At 42.8% G+C, this 21,035-nt stretch overlaps 1 protein-coding gene across 1 annotated transcript in view; it reads right to left on the reverse strand.

Moving 5' to 3' along the window:
- Positions 1-21,035, reverse strand: part of GFRAL (GDNF family receptor alpha like) — a 121,241-nt gene that overhangs the window by 17,451 nt on the left and 82,755 nt on the right. Inside the window, exon 9 of the mRNA XM_088479743.1 lies at positions 19,483-19,564. Within this exon, the coding sequence (XP_088335869.1) occupies positions 19,483-19,564 (82 nt within the window). The remainder of the gene's footprint in view (positions 1-19,482; positions 19,565-21,035) is intronic.

A 21,035-nucleotide genomic window follows, 5' to 3' on the forward strand; every position in this document is an offset into this window, starting at 1 on the left:
GACATTGTAATGTACACTTTACCTGCTGTGAAGTTGCACATTTAACATCACAAACACAACAGATGTGGCTCTTGATATGGCTGGCATGTGTGGGCAAGTTTTTAAGGTGTGGGTGCCTCGTGTTCGAGGCCTGGAATGGAACAATGTCATTTTGTACATCAGTATTTTTATTTTATTTTTAAATCTTCACTGCAGATTTAAAAAAGAATAAATCATTTGGTGTATGAGTTCTGCCATTTATAAAAAAAAATACATATCTGTGTTGGCCAGTAGACGCACACCCAACATTAAATAAAGACAGAGCAATTCAAGTTCAATAATCTTAAGGAACTCTGCTGAACTCTATACATTGCTTTCAACTTCTCACAACCTGCAATTTTTATGCTTCTGTAGAAATGATAGGTGGTGGGAGAAGTGGGAGCAATTTATTGAGTTCAACAGATTTCCTTAAGAATATTGAACTTGAATGCTCTGACTTTCTTTAATCCTGCATTCATGACTAAATGCAGTCCAGTACTACTGTATAGTGTAATAAATGACAGGTTCCATCAGCCAATCAGTAGATAGTGCTCCAATAGCTTTGTTGGCTATTTGACACATGCACTGTGCCGCTTAGGAAAAGCAACATCTGGTAGACAGAAAGTTGTATTACACACTTCGGCTTTTCCAGCGCTTCAGTATGTTACATTGCACCTTACTGCAGCATGCTGCGATATAAATCGCAAAGCAGTGGCATGGCAGGGCATGACTAGCATGGAGCGCTACATGGTGTATGGAGCAAAGATGTAGTAGGATACATCTGTAGAGCTCAATAACATTACACCGTGTTTCTTTTTTTCTGCTGTAATTTACTTGTTTTTGAAGAATATCTTGAGGTGTACTAGAGAACATCATTTGGTTTGAAGATTGTGAAAAATTGGATCTCATCAGTTCTCTATATACCTCAACTCCCTCTCACCAGCTGTCACAGCTACTGCTCTGTAGGGAGACACCTAGTGATTCCAAGTACAGTCCCTCATTTGGAGGAAATTACTTTTTTATGTACAATAAAGCCATCCATGTTGACATATACTGTATATGGTGCTTCAGTAAATGACAACCCACAATTTAGACCAAACCACTCACTGACTTGAGTCTACAAGAAACACGGTATAAATGAGAGCCCCTGTTTTAGGTGTGCAATCTTCATAAATGCAGACATATCACTACTGTCATGTGTCTTGTTTTATAAACTGCTATCCAATATGGGTCCTAAATAAAAACACCAAGTATTTGTCATTTACACAGCATAAATATTACCTGTTGCACTACTGGCTGGAACCTACTGATCCATCACTGTAACTTCAGGAAAGATGACATCACAAGAGTCACAAAGTATAGTCTATGTAAGTGTTTCCTAAACAACTCGGGGCTCTAGCCTAGCAGGTCATACCAGGAACATGTAAATGAATGCATTTCACTCCCACACGTAAGCCTAACAAAATTATATATATATATATATATATATATATATATATATATATACTGTATATATATGAAAAATCACAGTCCAGGTGTCCGGCACTCAAACCAAATGAAAACAGTATTTTTATAAAATCTGCTTTGAGGTTTGCTTGCAAATTTGACCCTGCAACATCCCCCTATAATAATTAGCTTGCTGACCAAATTATTCAATACTCCCTCCCCCTGTGACAGTTGATCCAGTAATCTCCTTCAAAGTGCATAATTTTAAATACCTACACACACAGGCTTGGCCTGCAATCTTCAAGCCTGCAACTTAAGCCTACAACTTAAGCCAGCGATGCGTCGTTGAGGGGGCGTGGTCATCTCCATCCAAAGGGTGTGTCTATCTCCACCTATGTGCATATATATTGCCATTGGGATGTGTCCTTGACCAAATTAAATTATTTATGGTCAATGTTATAGGCAAAACCAGTACTGGTGGCTGCCAGTCATAAAATATGCGAACAAACAAAAGCAGAACCCTGTCCACCACCACATAACTGACCCTAAGGATGATATATAGGCACATTTTACTGAATTTAATAATTTTTCAATAAGAACCTTTTGGCCAAGGGCTACGGTAAAAAAAAATGCTGATACTCTAGGGCGCCATGATTCAAGATTGGGAACCACTGACTTTATGTAAACACTTGGAATGTAACACTGTAAGTCACCAAAATATTCTGTATTGCTAACAATGGAGGCAAAATGGTGTTAATACAATTCCATATAGAATGTGGCATAAGGGGGCCTTACAAAAGGAAATGTGGACAAAGTAAGAATATTAATAAATGTTTTTATATACATTTTTGTATATCCACTATAACATATACGCTTCTGCCCATTTCTTTTCTGGGTTGATATTAATATGTCTTCCATTTATGAAGTAAATGTAATTTATTTAAGACCTAGTGTGAATGTGAACATTCTAAAGAGTGGAACAGATCCTTTGCATGCTCCCCCACAACCATTTAACACAAAATTTGAATTAAAGTGCTTCAACCTTCAATTTATGATGCAGCATATAGATGCCCGCACATCATTTCAGATGACATATGTTGTGATCACAGATATAGGCATAAATTATCATATAATGACATCTTCCTATAAGCTGACACCCTAGCTCCCCCACTGACTTTAATATATCTCTGCATTGGCACATACATTCATATTAATAGATCCCCCCCCCACACACACACACTTACATTAATAGATTCCCCCCCACACACTCACATTAATAGATCCCCCCACACACACACTCACATTAATAGATCACACCCCACCCATGCACACACTCCCATTATTAGATCCCCCCAAACACACTTACATTAATAGACCCCCCCACAGACACTCACATTAATAGACCCCCAAACACACACTCACATTAATAGATCCCCGCACACACACACTTACATTAATAGATCCCCCTCGCGCACACTCACATTAATAGACCCCCACACACACTCACATTAATAGATCCCCCCCCACAAACACACACTCACATGAATAGATCCCCACACACACACACTCACATTAATAGACCCCCACACACACTCACATTAATAGATCCCCCCACACACACACACATATATTAATAGAACCCACACACACACTCACATTAATAGATCCCCCCAGACACACACACACACTCACATTAATAGATCCCACACACACACACATTAAGAGATCCCCCCCACACAAACACACTCACATTAATAGATCCCACACACACACACATTAATAGATCCTCCCCACACACATTCACATTAATAGATCCCCACACACACACTCACATTAATAGACTCCACCACACACACTCACATTAATAGATCCCCCCACACACACTTACATTAATAGATCCCCCCACAAACACACACTCACATTAATAGATTCCCCCACACACACTCACATTAATAGATCCCCCCACACACACTTACATTAATAGATCTCCTCACACACACTCACATTAATTGATCCCCCCACATACACTCACATTAATAGATCCCCACCAGACACACACACACTCACATTAATAGATCCCCCACACACACTCACATTAATAGACCCCCCACAGACACTCACATTAATAGACCCCCAAACACACACTCACATTAATAGATCCCCCCCCACACACACTCACATTAATAAATCCCCCCACACACACACTTACATTAATAGATCCCCCTCACACACACACCTACATTAATAGATCCCCCCACACAAACTCACATTAATAAACCCCCACACACAAACTCACATTAATAGATCCCCACACACACACATATATTAATAGAACCCCCACACTCACTCACATTAATATATCCCCCCCAGACACACACTCACATTAATAGATCCCACACACACACACATTAATAGATCCCCCACACACACACACACTCACATTAATAGATCCTACACACACACACACATTAATAGATCCTCCCCACACACACTCACATTAATAGATCCACACACACACACACTCACATTAATAGACCCCCCAACACACACACTCACATTAATAGAACCCCCCCACACACACATATATTAAAATAAACCCACACACACACTCACATTAATAGATTCCCCTCCACAAACACACACTCACAGAATATATCCCCCAACACACACACTCACATTAATAGATCCCCCCACACACACTCACAATAATAGATCCCCCCACACACACTTACATTAATCGATCCCCCTCACACACACTCACATTAAAAGATCCCCCCACACACACTTACATTAATAGATCCCCCCACACACACACACTCACATTAATAGATCCCACACACACACTCACATTAATAGATCCCCACCAGACACACACACACTCACATTAATAGATCCCCCACACACATACATTAATAGATCCCCCCCACTCACACACACTCACATTAATAGATCCCCCCTACACACTCACATTAATAGACCCCCCCACACACACACTCACTTTAATAGATCCCCCACACACAAACACACACACATATAATAATAGAACCCACACACACAATCACATTAATATATCCCCACCAGACACACACACACACACTCACATTAATAGATCCCACACACACACATTAATATATCCCCCCACACATACTCACATTAACAGATCCCCCACACACTTACATTAATAGATCCCCTCACACACACTCACATTAATAGATCCCCCCACACACACACACACTCACATTAATAGGTCCCCACCAGACACACACAAACTCACATTAATAGATCCCCCACACACACTCACATTAATAGACCCCCCACAGACACTCACAATAATAGACCCCCAAACACACACTCACATTAATAGATCCCCCCCACACACACACTCACATTAATAGATCCCCCCACACACACACTTACGTTAATAGATCCCCCTCACACACACACTTACATTAATAGATCCTCCGACACAAACTCACATTAATAGACCCCCACACACACACTCACATTAATAGATCCCCACACACACACATATATTAATAGAACCCCCACACTCACACACATTAATAGATCCCCCCAGACACACACTCACATTAATAGATCCCACACACACACACATTAATAGATCCCCCCCACACACACACACTCACATTAATAGATCCTACACACACACACATTAATAGATCCTCCCCACACACACTCACATTAATAGATCGCCACACACACACTCACATTAATATACCCCCACACACACACTCACATTAATAGAACCCCCCCCACACACATATATTAATAGAACCCACACACACACTCACATTAATAGATTCCCCCCCACAAACACACACTCACATAATATATCCCCCCAACACACACACTCACATTAATAGATCCCCCCCACACACACTCACATTAATAGATCCCCCCACACACACTTACATTAATAGATCCCCCTCACACACACAAACATTAATAGATCCCCCCACACACACACACTCACATTAATAGATCCCCACCAGACACACACACACTCACATTAATAGATCCCCCAGACACAGACATTAATAGATCCCCCCCACTCACACACACTCACATTAATAGATCCCCCCTACCCACTCACATTAATAGACCCCCACACACAGACTCACATTAATAGATCCCCCCTCACACACACACACACACACATTCACATTAATAGATCCCCTCCACACACACACTCACATTAATAGAGCCCCCCACACACTCACATTAATAGATCGACCTCACACACACATTCACATTAATATATTCGCCTCACACACACACTCACATTAATAGATCCCCCCACACACTCACATTAATAGACCACACACACACACACACACACACACACTCATAGTAATAGATCCCCCCCCCACACACATATATTAATAGAACCCCCACACACACTCACATTAATAGATCCCCACCAGACACACACACTCACATTTATAGATCCCCCCCACACACATATTAATAGATCCCACACACACACACACATTAATAGATCCTCTCCACACACACTCACATTAATAGATCCCCCCCACGCACACACCCCCACACACTCACATTAACAGATCCCCCACACACTCACATTAATAGATCCCCCCACACACACTTACATTAATAGATCCCCTCACACACACTCACATTAATAGATCCCCCCCCACACACACACACTCACATTAATAGGTCCCCACCAGACACACACACACTCACATTAATAGATCCCCCACACACACTCACATTAATAGACCCCCCACAGACACTCACATTAATAGACCCCAAAACACACACTCACATTAATAGATCCCCCCCACACACACACTCACATTAATAGATCCCCCCACACACACACTTACGTTAATAGATCCCCCTCACACACACACTTACATTAATAGATCCCCCCACACAAACTCACATTAATAGACCCCCACACACACACTCACATTAATAGATCCCCACACACACACATATATTAGTAGAACCCCCACACTCACTCACATTATTAGATCCCCCCAGACACACACTCACATTAATAGATCCCACACACACACACACACACACACACATTAATAGATCCCCCCCACACACACACACTCACATTAATAGATCCTACACACACACACATTAATAGATCCTCCCCACACACACTCACATTAATAGATCCCCACACACACACTCACATTAATATACCCCCACACACACACTCACAATAATAGAACCCCCCACACACACATATATTAATAAAACCCACACACACACTCACATTAATAGATTCCCCCCCACAAACACACACTCACATAATATATCCCCCCAACACACACACTCACATTAATAGATCCCCCCCACACACACTCACATTAATAGATCCCCCCACACACACTTACATTAATAGATCCCCCTCACACACACTAACATTAATAGATCCCCCCACACACACACACTCACATTAATAGATCCCCACCAGCCACACACACACTCACATTAATAGATCCCCCACACACACACATTAATAGATCCCCCCCACTCACACACACTCACATTAATAGATCCCCCCTACACACTCACATTAATAGACCCCCACACACACACTCACATTAATAGATCCCCCCTCACACACACACACACACACACACATTCACATTAATAGATCCCCTCCACACACACACTCACATTAATAGAGCCCCCCACACACTCACATTAATAGATCGACCTCACACACACATTCACATTAATATATCCCCCTCACACACACACTCACATTAATAGATCCCCCCACACACTCACATTAATAGACCCCACACACACACACACACACACTCATAGTAATAGATCCCCCCCCACACACATATATTAATCGAACCCCCACACACACTCACATTAATAGATCCCCACCAGACACACACACACACTCACATTAATAGATCCCCCCCACACACATATTAATAGATCCCACACACACACACACACATTAATAGATCCTCTCCACACACACACTCACATTAATAGATACCCCCCACACACACACTCACATTAATAGATCCCCCCACACACTCACATTAATAGATCCCCCACACAATCACATTAATAGATCCCCCCTCACACACACACACATTCACATTAATAGATCCCCCCACACACACTCACATTAATAGAAGCCCACACACATTCAATTAAAAAATCCCCATTAATAGATCCTCTCCACACACACAGATTCACATTAATAGATTCCCCCCCTCCACACAAGCACATTCACATTAGTAGATTTTCTCTCCCCACATTCACATTGATAGATTATATATTATATGCATTTGTTTAAAAGGGGTAGTGGGGAAACCAGGGGATTCAGTTTACTTTGCGGGGTAATGGGAGCTCCCACCTTAATTTGGGAGGCACCCGTGGAATGCGGGAGGGTAGGCAAGTATGGCTTAAACATGTCAGCTAAAACATGTACTTGGAAAACATTTCTCTGATGTTTGTTTTTATGCCTACGTGCACTTTTCACACCTCAATAATAGCCTGTTTTAAAAGTTTGTTTGCAAATAAGACCCTGCAATATCCCCCTCCATTAATTAGCTTGTTGAATAAATTGCTCAAATAAGCCCTCCCCCTGTACCAGCTGATCCAGTATCTCGCTTGGTCTGCCATCTTCGCACCTGCAGCCATCATGATCTTTACACCTGTAGCTTAAGCATGTCAGATGAAGCACAGAGTTTAAACAGGATTTGGACTTTGGCCTACTCTCTAACCTCAAACTAAACAATTTCTGAAGCACTGCACCTCAGGAATGCTACTACTCCTCCCTCCTGAAACCTCTACCCATCATTGAATAACATTATGTCTTATTGCTATTTAAAAAAAATTTCCTCACTCATTTTTTATTATGGCACCTTAGTTATTATTCTGTTATTACCATGTGCTTCTTCCTGCAATATGCTGACTGCTTTCCATATCTATCCATACAACTACAATATGGTCCCTTCCCTGTGTTGATATCTATGTATTTTTTCCCATAATTCCCCACTGTATGTTATACTTCTACTAATTGCTCATCCTGCCAATTGTAACATACTGTATGTAGTGCGATCCAGAGGGCTGCATCTGCTGGTACTTTCAAGGGCATGTTGAACAACTCATAGAACTATTCATGCAGTGTGTATCATGTTAGACACTTAATTTACTCATATATGTCTTACATCTATGTATTGCTTATCTCTCACATATGTAACCTATAATTAGTGATGAGCGGTTCGGATTCTGAGGAATCCGAACCGCTCCGAACAGGTGGAATCCGAGTCCACCCGAACGCAAGTTCGGGTGTTCCCGCCTGACTCGGATTCCACCTCGAGGCCGAACGTCACCCGTCCGGCGTCAGATTCTCGCGAGAGCTGGGTGACGTTCGGCCTCTATAAAAAGGCGCGGCGCCCGGCAGTCGGCGCCATTTCGCGTGTGACGCCGCGTAGTTAGGTAGTTAGGTAGTGCGCTGTCTGTGCTAGTGTTAGATAGATTACAGTAGGCAGTGTTCTTGCCGCTGTGACTTTACTGGGCATAAGCCCTTTGTGTGTGCTCCGTGACTGGGCATAATAAGCCCACTGTGTGTATGTGTAGTGTACTCACTGTATTATACAAGCTCCGTGAAAACTGACAGGGCATAGCCCACTGAGTGTATTATTATACAAGCTCCGTGACTGGGCTTAGCCCACTGAGTGTATACAAGCTCCGTGTCAGGGCATAGCCCACTGAGTGTATTATACAAGCTCCGTGACAGGGCATAAGCCCACTGAGTATTATACAAGCTCCATGACAGGGCATAGCCCACTGTGTCTATTATACAAGCTCCGTGACAGGGCATAGCCCACTGAGTGTATTATACAAGCTCCGTGACAGGGCATAAGCCCACTGAGTATTATACAAGCTCCGTGACAGGGCATAGCCCACTGTGTCTATTATACAAGCTCCATGACAGGGCATAGCCCACTGAGTGTATTATACAAGCTCCGTGACAGGGCATAAGCCCACTGTGTCTATTATACAAGCTCCGTGACAGGGCATAAGCCCACTGTGTCTATTATACAAGCTCCGTGACAGGGCATAGCCCACTGAGTGTATACAAGCTCCGTGACAGGGCATAGCCCACTGAGTGCATTATACAAGCTCCGTGACAGGGCATAGCCCACTGAGTGTATACAAGCTCCGTGACAGGGCATAAGCCCACTGTGTCTATTATACAAGCTCCGTGACAGGGCATAGCCCACTGTGTCTATTATACAAGCTCCGTGACAGGGCATAGCCCACTGTGTCTATTATACAAGCTCCATGACAGTGCATAGCCCACTGAGTGTATCCAAGCTCTGTGACAGGGCATAAGCCCACTGTGTCTATTATACAAGCTCCGTGACAGGGCATAAGCCCACTGAGTCTATTATAAAAGCTCCGTGACAGAGCATAGCCCACTGTGTCTATTATACAAGCTCCGTGACAGGGCATAGCCCACTGTGTCTATTATACAAGCTCCGTGACAGGGCATAGCCCACTGAGTGTATACAAGCTCCATGACAGGCCGAACGTCACCCAGCTCTCGCGAGAATCTGACGCCGGACGGGTGACGTTCGGCCTCTATAAAAAGGCGCGGCGCCCGGCAGTCGGCGCCATTTCGCGTGTGACGCCGCGTAGTTAGGTAGTTAGGTAGTGCGCTGTCTGTGCTAGTGTTAGATAGATTAGAGTAGGCAGTGTTCTTGCCGCTGTGACTTTACTGGGCATAAGCCCTTTGTGTGTGCTCCGTGACTGGGCATAATAAGCCCACTGTGTGTATGTGTAGTGTACTCACTGTATTATACAAGCTCCGTGAAAACTGACAGGGCATAGCCCACTGAGTGTATTATTATACAAGCTCCGTGACTGGGCTTAGCCCACTGAGTGTATACAAGCTCCGTGTCAGGGCATAGCCCACTGAGTGTATTATACAAGCTCCGTGACAGGGCATAAGCCCACTGAGTATTATACAAGCTCCATGACAGGGCATAGCCCACTGTGTCTATTATACAAGCTCCGTGACAGGGCATAGCCCACTGAGTGTATTATACAAGCTCCGTGACAGGGCATAAGCCCACTGAGTATTATACAAGCTCCGTGACAGGGCATAGCCCACTGTGTCTATTATACAAGCTCCATGACAGGGCATAGCCCACTGAGTGTATAATACAAGCTCCGTGACAGGGCATAAGCCCACTGTGTCTATTATACAAGCTCCGTGACAGGGCATAAGCCCACTGTGTCTATTATACAAGCTCCGTGACAGGGCATAGCCCACTGAGTGTATACAAGCTCCGTGACAGGGCATAAGCCCACTGTGTCTATTATACAAGCTCCGTGACAGGGCATAGCCCACTGAGTGTATTATACAAGCTCCGTGACAGGGCATAGCCCACTGAGTGTATACAAGCTCCGTGACAGGGCATAAGCCCATTGTGTCTATTATACAAGCTCCGTGACAGGGCATAGCCCACTGTGTCTATTATACAAGCTCCGTGACAGGGCATAGCCCACTGAGTGTATACAAGCTCCGTGACAGGGCATAAGCCCACTGTGTCTATTATACAAGCTCCGTGACAGGGCATAAGCCCACTGAGTCTATTATACAAGCTCCATGACAGGGCATAGCCCACTGTGTCTGTTATACAAGCTCCGGGACAGGGCATAGCCCACTGTGTCTATTATACCAGCTCCGTGACAGGGCATAGCCCACTGAGTGTATACAAGCTCCGTGACAGGGCATAAGCCCACTGTGTCTATTATACAAGCTCCGTGACAGGGCATAGCCCACTGAGTGCATTATACAAGCTCCGTGACAGGGCATAGCCCACTGAGTGTATACAAGCTCCGTGACAGGGCATAAGCCCACTGTGTCTATTATACAAGCTCCGTGACAGGGCATAGCCCACTGTGTCTATTATACAAGCTCCGTGACAGGGCATAGCCCACTGTGTCTATTATACAAGCTCCATGACAGTGCATAGCCCACTGAGTGTATACAAGCTCTGTGACAGGGCATAAGCCCACTGTGTCTATTATACAAGCTCCGTGACAGGGCATAAGCCCACTGAGTCTATTATAAAAGCTCCGTGACAGAGCATAGCCCACTGTGTCTATTATACAAGCTCCGTGACAGGGCATAGCCCACTGTGTCTATTATACAAGCTCCGTGACAGGGCATAGCCCACTGAGTGTATACAAGCTCCATGACAGGGCATAAGCCCACTGTGTCTATTATACAAGCTCCGTGACAGGTCATAAGCCCACTGTGTCTATTATACAAGCTCCGTGAAAGGGCATAGCCCACTTTGTGTATACAAGCTCCGTGACTCCAGTTCATAGTGATAAAGTAATATGGATCACGAGAATGAACCGAGAGGAGAGCAGAAACAACATGTAAATGCTAGCATTGCAGCGGCTGGAAGTCCATCACTTTCATCTAAAGCTGATGCTCAAGGGCATAGAGGCTTTAAAAACTTAGGGAACCTGAAATCAAAAAATTTAGATTTCACAGGGGTAAAGACAATAAAAAAACCTCTAAAGACTACTACTATTGCAGAGAAACAGAAAATTGGCAACATACCATTCACCACACGTAGCGGCAAGGAAAGACTCAGGCTTTGCCCTTTATTTCTGAGTGGTGGTTCTGCAACTGTCAGTGAGGCATCTTGTGCCTCTCATGATGATAAAAGACCTTTTCAATCAGACTACAGAAGTGTGAAAAAATTTAAAACCAATAAGGCAGTAGAACAAACTGTGTTTTTTGAAACACAAATGTCAGAAATCCCTGAGGAGAGTCTAAGTGGGTCCTCGAGTGGCATTTCTATGTGTAAGCCTGACCTTTCAGAGAAGCCGCCCTCCACAGTTTCTTTTCCATCTGTAGTTGTGGGGAAGAGCAGTATTGCTGAGGACATAGAAATTGAGGATGCCACCGTGGAATTGCAAGAGGATGAGAGGAATATATGTGCAGCTGACGCTGGCACTAATGAGGATGTTGAGGATGAGGATATTATTTGTATAAGTCAGGCACCAGTGGAAGCAGCTCTTGGCCAAGATAAGAAGGCCATTGCCATGCCTGGGCATAAAACCAACAAATCCACATCTTTTGTGTGGAATTACTTTTACCCAAACCCTGACAATGTTTGTCAAGCCATTTGTAGCCTCTGTGAGACCACAGTTAGTAGAGGTAGGGACGTTAAGCATCTAGGAACCTCTACGCTATTACGTCATCTGCAGCGAGCTCATGACAGGTGTTTGATAACAGAAACTACTGCAAAAAAAATAACAACAAGCAGTCCAGCATTAGCTAGATGCTTTCTCTCTACTAAATCCCAGCACCTGAAATCTCCGCCGACAACACCTTCCTCCTCAATATCCTCAGGAATGATCAGTGGTAGTACAACATCCAATTTGTTAGTGCTAAGTCACAGTGACTCCTCCAATTTCCAGGACACCTCGGAAGAAACTGAATCTTTGAGCGCTAGGCCTGCTGCTGCTGCTGCTGCTGGTGGATCTTCATCCCAGAAGTGGACCAAGAAGACTACTAGTAGTATACCAAAAAAACAATTGACTGTTAAAGAATCTCTTGCAAGGGGAAGCAAGTATGACAGCTCTCACCCTGTCGCACAGCAGATCACTGACGCCATGACAGCTATGCTAATATTAGATCTGCACCCAATATCCTCAATTAATGCAGTGGGATTTACACAGCTTATTGAGGTCATATGTCCCCGGTACCAAATTCCATCTCGGTTTCATTTTACCCGAAAAGCCATTTCTCGGCTGTACCAGGACGTTAAACAGAACCTAATTATTGGTCTGCAAAATGCTATTGTACCCACTGTCCACTTAACCACAGATATGTGGACAAGCGGTAGTGGACAAACTAAAGATTACATGACTGTGACGGCCCACTGGGTGGGTGAATCGCCTTCAGCAGCAGCAGTATCTAACAAACAACACCAGCTCAGTCAGAGGCAGGCAACTCTGTGCATCACCGGATTCAATAAGAGGCATACCGCTGACAACCTCTTAGAAAAACTAAGAGATATCATAGAAACATGGCTTACCCCACTTGGACTCTCCTCAGGATTTGTGATTTCTTACAATGCTACAAATCTAGTGAAAGCATTACAGCTGGGTTAATTCCAACACATCCCCTGTTTTGCTCAGACAATAAACTTAGTGGTGCAGGGTTTTTTAAAAAATGACAGGGGCCTGCAGGAGATGCTGTCTGTGGCCCGAAAAATTTCGGGACATTTTCGGCATTCAGCAACAGCGTGCAGGAGATTGCAGCACCTGCAAGAGCAGTTTAATTTGCCCTGCCATCAACTGAAGCAAGAAGTGGTAACGAGGTGGAACTCATCCCTGTATATGCTTCAGCGGATGGAGGAGCAGCAAAAAGCCATCCATAGCTATACGACAAGCCATGACATTGGGAGAGGAGGGGGAATGTACCTTACCCCAGCACAGTGGAGAGTACTGTCTGTCTTGTGCAAGGTGCTCAAACCATTTGAAGTTGCCACTTGTGAAGTGAGTGCTGACACTGCTAGCTTGAGTAAGGTGATTCCCCTGATTTCGCTTTTGGAAAAGCAGCTGGAGAAATTGAAGGATGAGATTAAACAAAGTGATTCCGCAAAGTATGCTGGACTGATAGATCAAGTCCTTTGTTCGCTTCGCCAGGATCCACGGGTGGCCAAGATCTTGAAATCTGATCATTATATTTTAGCAACCATTCTTGATCCTAGGTTCAAGTAATATGCTGTGTCTTTCTTTACAACTGACCAAGATCTTAAAAGAACCAAAGCGCTCCTGGTGAGCAAGTTGGCAGCTGAAGTGACACATGGCACTACGATGACGTCTCCTCCTTCGGTTTCTCCAGCAGCAGCCAGAAAAAAATGCACCTTTTCCAAAAGACCCAGTGGTGATGCAGATAAGTCAAGTCAACATTTTGACATCTGGTTGGGTCTAAAGATTTGCCCAACACCAGTGACACCTCTACCGCAACTCCATCTAATACGATTACCATCCAAAGAATGGTGGAGGATTATTTTCAGGACACCGCACACGTAGACATGTCACAGAGTCCCTTCAAATATTGGAAGAATAAAAAGGCAATTTGGAGACCCTTGTATAAACTGGCTTTGCATTATTTAAGCTGCCCACCCTCCAGTGTGTACTCGAAGAGAGTTTTGCGTACAGCCGGGAACCTTGTGAGCGAACGACGAAGGAGGCTACTTCCACAAAATGTAGAAAAAATTATGTTCATTAAAATGAACTGGAAATTTCACGAGGAAAACCTTTCCCACCCATCACGTCACAGTACAGATACTTCTGTAATGGTGGATTCCAGCTGGGATGAACTGATATTGTGTGAGGAATCGGATGATGTACACACTGATGAGGGTGAGGATGGCAATGATGGTGACATCATGCCACTGTAGACCTGTTGCCTTTAGTAGATTGGAAGATTTTTTTGTGGGGGCCAAAACAAACCAAGCACTTCAGCCACAAAGTGGCAGTACCTGTCGCTGAAATGCTTCGTTTGTTAAAGTGTGCATGTCCTTTTTAAGATCCAACATAAAGGGTGGGTGGGAGGGCCCAAGGACAATTCCATCTAGCACTACCTTTCATTTCTGCCTCTGCTGTGTGGCATAGTTTCATAGATGTGCTTTAAACTGTGGTGTCTGTGCCACTGCGCCGCTGCTCTGACGCTTGGTCACCAGTCAGCTCACTGCAACCTTTGGCCAATAATGGTGAAAACAATAATTTAAGCTGTGAGGTGGTCTAAATTGACTGTAAATGACAGGAAATTAATGTTATTGAGGTAAATAACACTCTAGGAAGAAAAAAAAGCCCAATTTATGTAATTTTAGTTTTTTTTGCCAATTTTGGCAAAAAATCCAAATCTAAATCCAAAGCCAGTCACCGCAGTTTGGCAAATCCAAATCCAAATCCAAAGCCGGACGACGAATTAGAACCAAATCCAAATCCGGCAAAAATGGTCCGGCGCACATCCCTACCTATAATGACTGCCTCACCGGGCACTCTAGTGGGTAGGATAATTGATGCATAAATCTGATGATTTTTTAAGGATCCTGCATCTCACTTTTAAGATTCTGTAGCTTTCCCATTATATATCATCTCTTTCAGACATTGCCTATTCTGCCCAGTGTAACCTATGTAGTGTGCCCAAGATGGCTGCCTCGACTAGTACTAATGTAGGGTAGGAAAAATAATCCTTGGAATTTATGATCCAAAATGGCTGCATTAACCCTGTATTATGTTCATTGTTTTCTGTATTTTCTGAAATTCTGAACCTCTGTATAATGTTTTATGGTTTTGTATTTGCTGTAAATCTAAACCTCTGTATTATGTTAATGATTTCTGTAAAGCCCATTGGGTCAATCCAATTAGGCGGCATATTCAATTAGCTGCGAAAAGTCTGATTCCGCGAAAAAGCATCAAGAGCGACGTAATTTCTCCATGTGAAAAGTTTAATCCGCATTCAATGCCGTAGACTTTTTGCCGGTGTGGAAACTCAATGCAATGGAACTGGCGAAAAAGTTTCGCCTATGAATAGGTGTTGAAAAAAAGTGCAGAATTGGGGTTTTGGGGTGCAAACTTTAAAAAAAAAAACCAGCACCCAAAGGTACACTGCATCAAAAAAAGTTTAAAAAATACTTTACATCACCCAAAAAAGTACTTTAATTTTGTGGGCGAAAAAGTCTAAAGTTGGGGGACAAATTTAAAAACTAGCAAAATAGACTCCAGGGGGGCCCCAATATGCCCCAGGTGTTTTCAAGTTTGCAGGTGCTTGCGGCAGGTGGATATTTTACATGTTTTAAAATTCACTTTAGCAACTTTAAAATATGCTAACACCCATTTTCATGTACCCCAAATTTGCTGGGACTACTTACTTTCACCAAAAAAAACTGCTAAATGCTATTCTTCACCACTTATGCAAACACGCTAAATAGCAGCTATTGAGATCATTTAAGTACCCCAAATACCTTCAGCAGGCCTATTCAGGGGTATCTATAGTGATCCTCAATGTCAGTGCATCTTTTGGGGGGTGTCAGGCTGATTTCCCCAAATCTGACAGTACTTTTCGCATGTTACAGTTTCGCCGGGTCCCGTTTTCGCTGATTTCTAATTGAATACGGCGATAAGCGGGGAAGAGTGTGATACTTTTTCGCATTGAAAACCAGCGTTGTCGCCGAAAAGTACGGGACTTTTTGCGGCCAATTGAATATGCCCTAGGTGCGAATTGCGAGTAGCGAGTAGCGAGTTTGTTTCTTGAAACTCGCAGACCTCGCACTAATGCGCTCTCTTGAGAACTCTGCAATCCAATTAAAAATGCCTATTTGCGGTACTCGCAGCGGAGGGGTGTGAATTGACTGCCAAATGCATTGAGACACAAATGCATAAAAAAAGTGGGGAGGCCCTCCTGAACCCCCAAAATTGATAATTTCGTTAGCAGAACCGTATAGAAGTCTGTTTGTGAGCATTAGGAGGGTACCGCAGGTTTTTAAATGGTGTCAAATGGCTGATTTGTGCTTTTTTTTTTAAATAATTGCAAAACATTGATAAAAAGCAAACAAATTAAATGTAAAAATGCAAAAAAAGTAGGAAAAAAACTGATTTTGGGGTACTTTGAGGGCACCTTTAAAAATTAAAAGAAATTATAAAATCAATTATATTTCAATTAAAAAAATATTGTAATTAAATTTGGGGTGTCAAAACTAACGAAAAAGTAGATTTTGGTAGAAAAATTACATGTAATTATTGGACGAATTAAGCTAATTGGAAACTTTTGCCTCATTAGTCATTACAGGGGTGTCCAAGGGGTTCAGCACAGTGTCCCAACATTTTAACCTTAAAATAAAGATTTTCCTTTCCATCTCTCACCCTCAGGGAGTTGCGATGGAAAAATTTTAATTCAGTCTAACTGATTCAGTGTGAGTTGCTAATTGGATTGCAAAATTAATTTGCTATATGAATTCGAAGAGAAAATAGCAACTCGCACCTCGCAATTCGCACCTAATTGGATTGACCACCCTGTGTCCTTCTGGAGAAAAGTGCTATATAAATACAATTATTATTATTATTATTATATAACATATGTCTTTATACAAATCCTACAGTCTTTATACAACTCATAGAGTTATAATGAGAACTCAATGACAGACAAACAATATGCATTGTGTATGCAATGGGTGTATGCAAAGGGTGTAATTTACAAATGAAGAAAATATATGAAGCTGTTATTTGCTTTACAGCGTCATGTGTGTCGTTTTTCCAAGATTGCTCTTACAGTATTTTCATGGTGTCACGCACAGGTTAAGGCAATACAATGGATTCAGCTTCCGGATGAGCAAATTTTGTCTTAACCTGATGCATGGACGATGCTCACATCACACGGGTGGATAATAGCATTCTATATTTAAGGTGGAATATCGCTGATAGTGTATTTGGTTTTATAGTTAAATGCAAAAAATATATTTTATTTTATAATGCTAAATATTTTTATTAGATAGAATGATTGGAGAATTGAAATCCATAGACATATTCCATATTTTAAAAACAAAATTCAGATATATTCACATGTTTCTCAGAAAAACTCTGGCCCTGATTCAGAGCCGTACGCTCTGACAGAGCGCTCGCTCTGAATCAGGACCGGTCTTTTTTTTTTTTTGGAACGGCCTCCTGGCCGCTCGCATAGCTGTGGGTGACCACCCACAGCTATAGCTAGCGGCCAGGAAGATGGTCGCGATGGTCAAGACCATCGCGACCATCGGGCTTGCGGCAAGATTCTTGTGGTACGGTCTCGTTGCCGCAAGCCCCAGAGAGCTTTCGGCTCAAACAGAGCCGAAAGCTCTCCAACTGATATCACTTGTGATGTCAGTGGGGCCGCCCCAAGATGATAGACGTTCTCATGGGAACGCCTCCGTCTGGGCAGCCACCCCCCCGGCCTGCCCACCAAAGGGGCGTGCTGTCACTCAACAACGACAGCACGCCCCCTTTGGTGCGAGACCCGGAGCGACGGCTTGCCCGTCGCTATCCAGGTCTTGCGCATGCGCACGACGGAGCCGGCTCCGTCATGCGCATGCACTATGGGCCACCATTGACCCGGTTGCGAGCGTTCAGAGCTTGGACCGGGTTTGAATCAGGCCCTCAGTTCACAGCATCCATATGCATTATAAATCTACCATGAAGTTGAACTATTAGCTTGATGCTTTCTAGCACAAACCTGCAAGCCAGCAAACAACACACTCTGATTAGTGCACTGGCAACTGCACAAACACTTTGCAGCATTAGTTAAACTGGTTGGTCATTAGCTATTATTAACTATCTATTTGAATATTATATTCTGTGAACAAGTCATTTATTTGATCACTACTGGTTAGCAATATTGGAGGTAGATTTTATGAATATATAGTCCATTGCAACTTCTACAGAATGGAAATGTTATACTGCATCTAATGTGCATTGTACTGAATGGTTTTGGAACTACTTGGTTAAAAGCGATATTTTATAAAAGGAAGAATACTGAGCTTTAATGACAATACTGCTGCTTTTTCATCCAGGTGGATTTTATAGGTAAATTAGAATATAATGCACAGATAATGTAAATACAAGTTCAGAATATAAATCTTGATTCCTGGAAAAGATGCATTCATGTCTCTCTTTGATGTGTTATTAAATATATATTTTAGAAGAAATAAATAGGAAACCTATAAAAAATATGGCTGAAATCTCAACAGAGACTTTTTTTTTACCTTGTTGTCAGCAACACTTCAGTTATAGACCAAAAATCTGCTAAATGTCATGCAAAAGGTCATCTCAGGCAAACTATGCTCAAGACAAATTGCTCCTTTGTGTACTGTGATATAAACTAAATGCAAATTCATTTTAAACATTGTGCTGCATCTTCACTTGCTCTTTTAAATGACCCACAAAGAGGCTTACCGTGCCTGAAGTAAGGTCAAAAGAATAATTCCAGAAATTAGTATTATGCCAGAAGTATATGCAATGATATAGACCAGAGCATCTGAAAGACAAATAATAGTTTATGAAAATCTGAATTATTGTTCACCTTACATAATAAAAAGTAGTTTTATTCATAATTTTCCAATGATACTTAGTAGATGCTTCAGAATGAGGAGAGAAATGTAAGCTAATTTCTGAATATGTTAGGATTTTCTTGTTTTCTAGATTGTCAAGGTAAGAAATTATGCTGTGCAGGAATATACACATTGTTGAATTATTTTTACAGAAGACCTGTCAAGTTTGTGAAACAAACATTTTACATAATGCTTTAAACACAATGTATGTGTTTAATAACAAAATAAAGGTCCCCACATTTTCCTATGCCACTTCATTAGTGATAGAGAATAATATATTGTGTGTGCTGTATGCAAGTGCTATAGACTGGCTATGGTGTGGGAGTCTTGCTCTTACATCACAGGTTCCCTACCTCACAACTATACTAATAAGCGGCCAGCATGTGTGGTTATGAAACTAAAGATACATACAACATTTGTATATAATACACACCACTATTTATATTCTCTCACATGAGAAGAAGAGAGCATAGGGGAACTTACAGCATGTGTGGTGACTGCAGAGGCGTAAGTTCATCCCAGATGCCCGGAGGCAAGTTATAATTTAGTGCCCCCCTATCCCCCATATTTACAGCCCTAAATGGGGTGAATATATTGTGGGTGATGGAGGAAGTGCCCCTTCAGTGCTGGCGCCCGGCGGCAGGTGCCTCCATTGTCTCCCATACTTCTGCCCCTGGGTGACTTCATAGCCCCCGTGTGAGTGTTACTGCATTCCTCCCAGTGTGAATTCTGCTGCACAGCATTGTGTGGAGGGTGCTTTCCATGTATTACCCAAGTGTGCTTCTTACCCCCTATTACTCTTGTGTGCATCTGACCACTCATTACCCATGTGTGCCACGGACCCCCCCCCATTATCCCTGTGTACCTCTGACCACCCCATCCATATCACCCAGCACCACTACCCAAATTTTGACAATCATTTTTTAAAACAAATTGGTTTTATCACCAATTAATGCCTCACCCCTGCTATAGCACCACCCACAGTATCCAATGCTCCTCTCACCTCTTCCCCCTCAGGAGTTCCTGAACCTATTTTTCTAGAAAAATAGCAGTGCATGTAGCAACACAAGGGGTGCAAATACATGTATTATTTTTGCATGCAAGGTAAATACTGGGTGCTTTTGCATGTACTGTAGCAGTTTTATTTTTACACTGCAATTTAATTTGGACAAGCCCCTCACATCTAAATCTCTCTGCATATTATATATCTGCCTCACCTGCAGTGTAGCATGGTTTTGCCAAGGTGCAGAGTTACTTTTTTGCTTTACTCCCACCTCAGAATTAGGCCCTGTGTGCGTTTTGATATGAAATTGGTTTGACAATTCGGTTCTAAAATTCACCTGTACTTTTAAAATTTTACAACCATAAAAATAATTGAACAATGTTGACCACACGCAG

The sequence above is a fragment of the Taudactylus pleione genome, unplaced genomic scaffold (genome assembly GCF_031769625.1).
Source record: "Taudactylus pleione unplaced genomic scaffold, aTauple2 ptg000244l, whole genome shotgun sequence".
Taxonomy (NCBI): domain Eukaryota; kingdom Metazoa; phylum Chordata; class Amphibia; order Anura; family Myobatrachidae; genus Taudactylus; species Taudactylus pleione.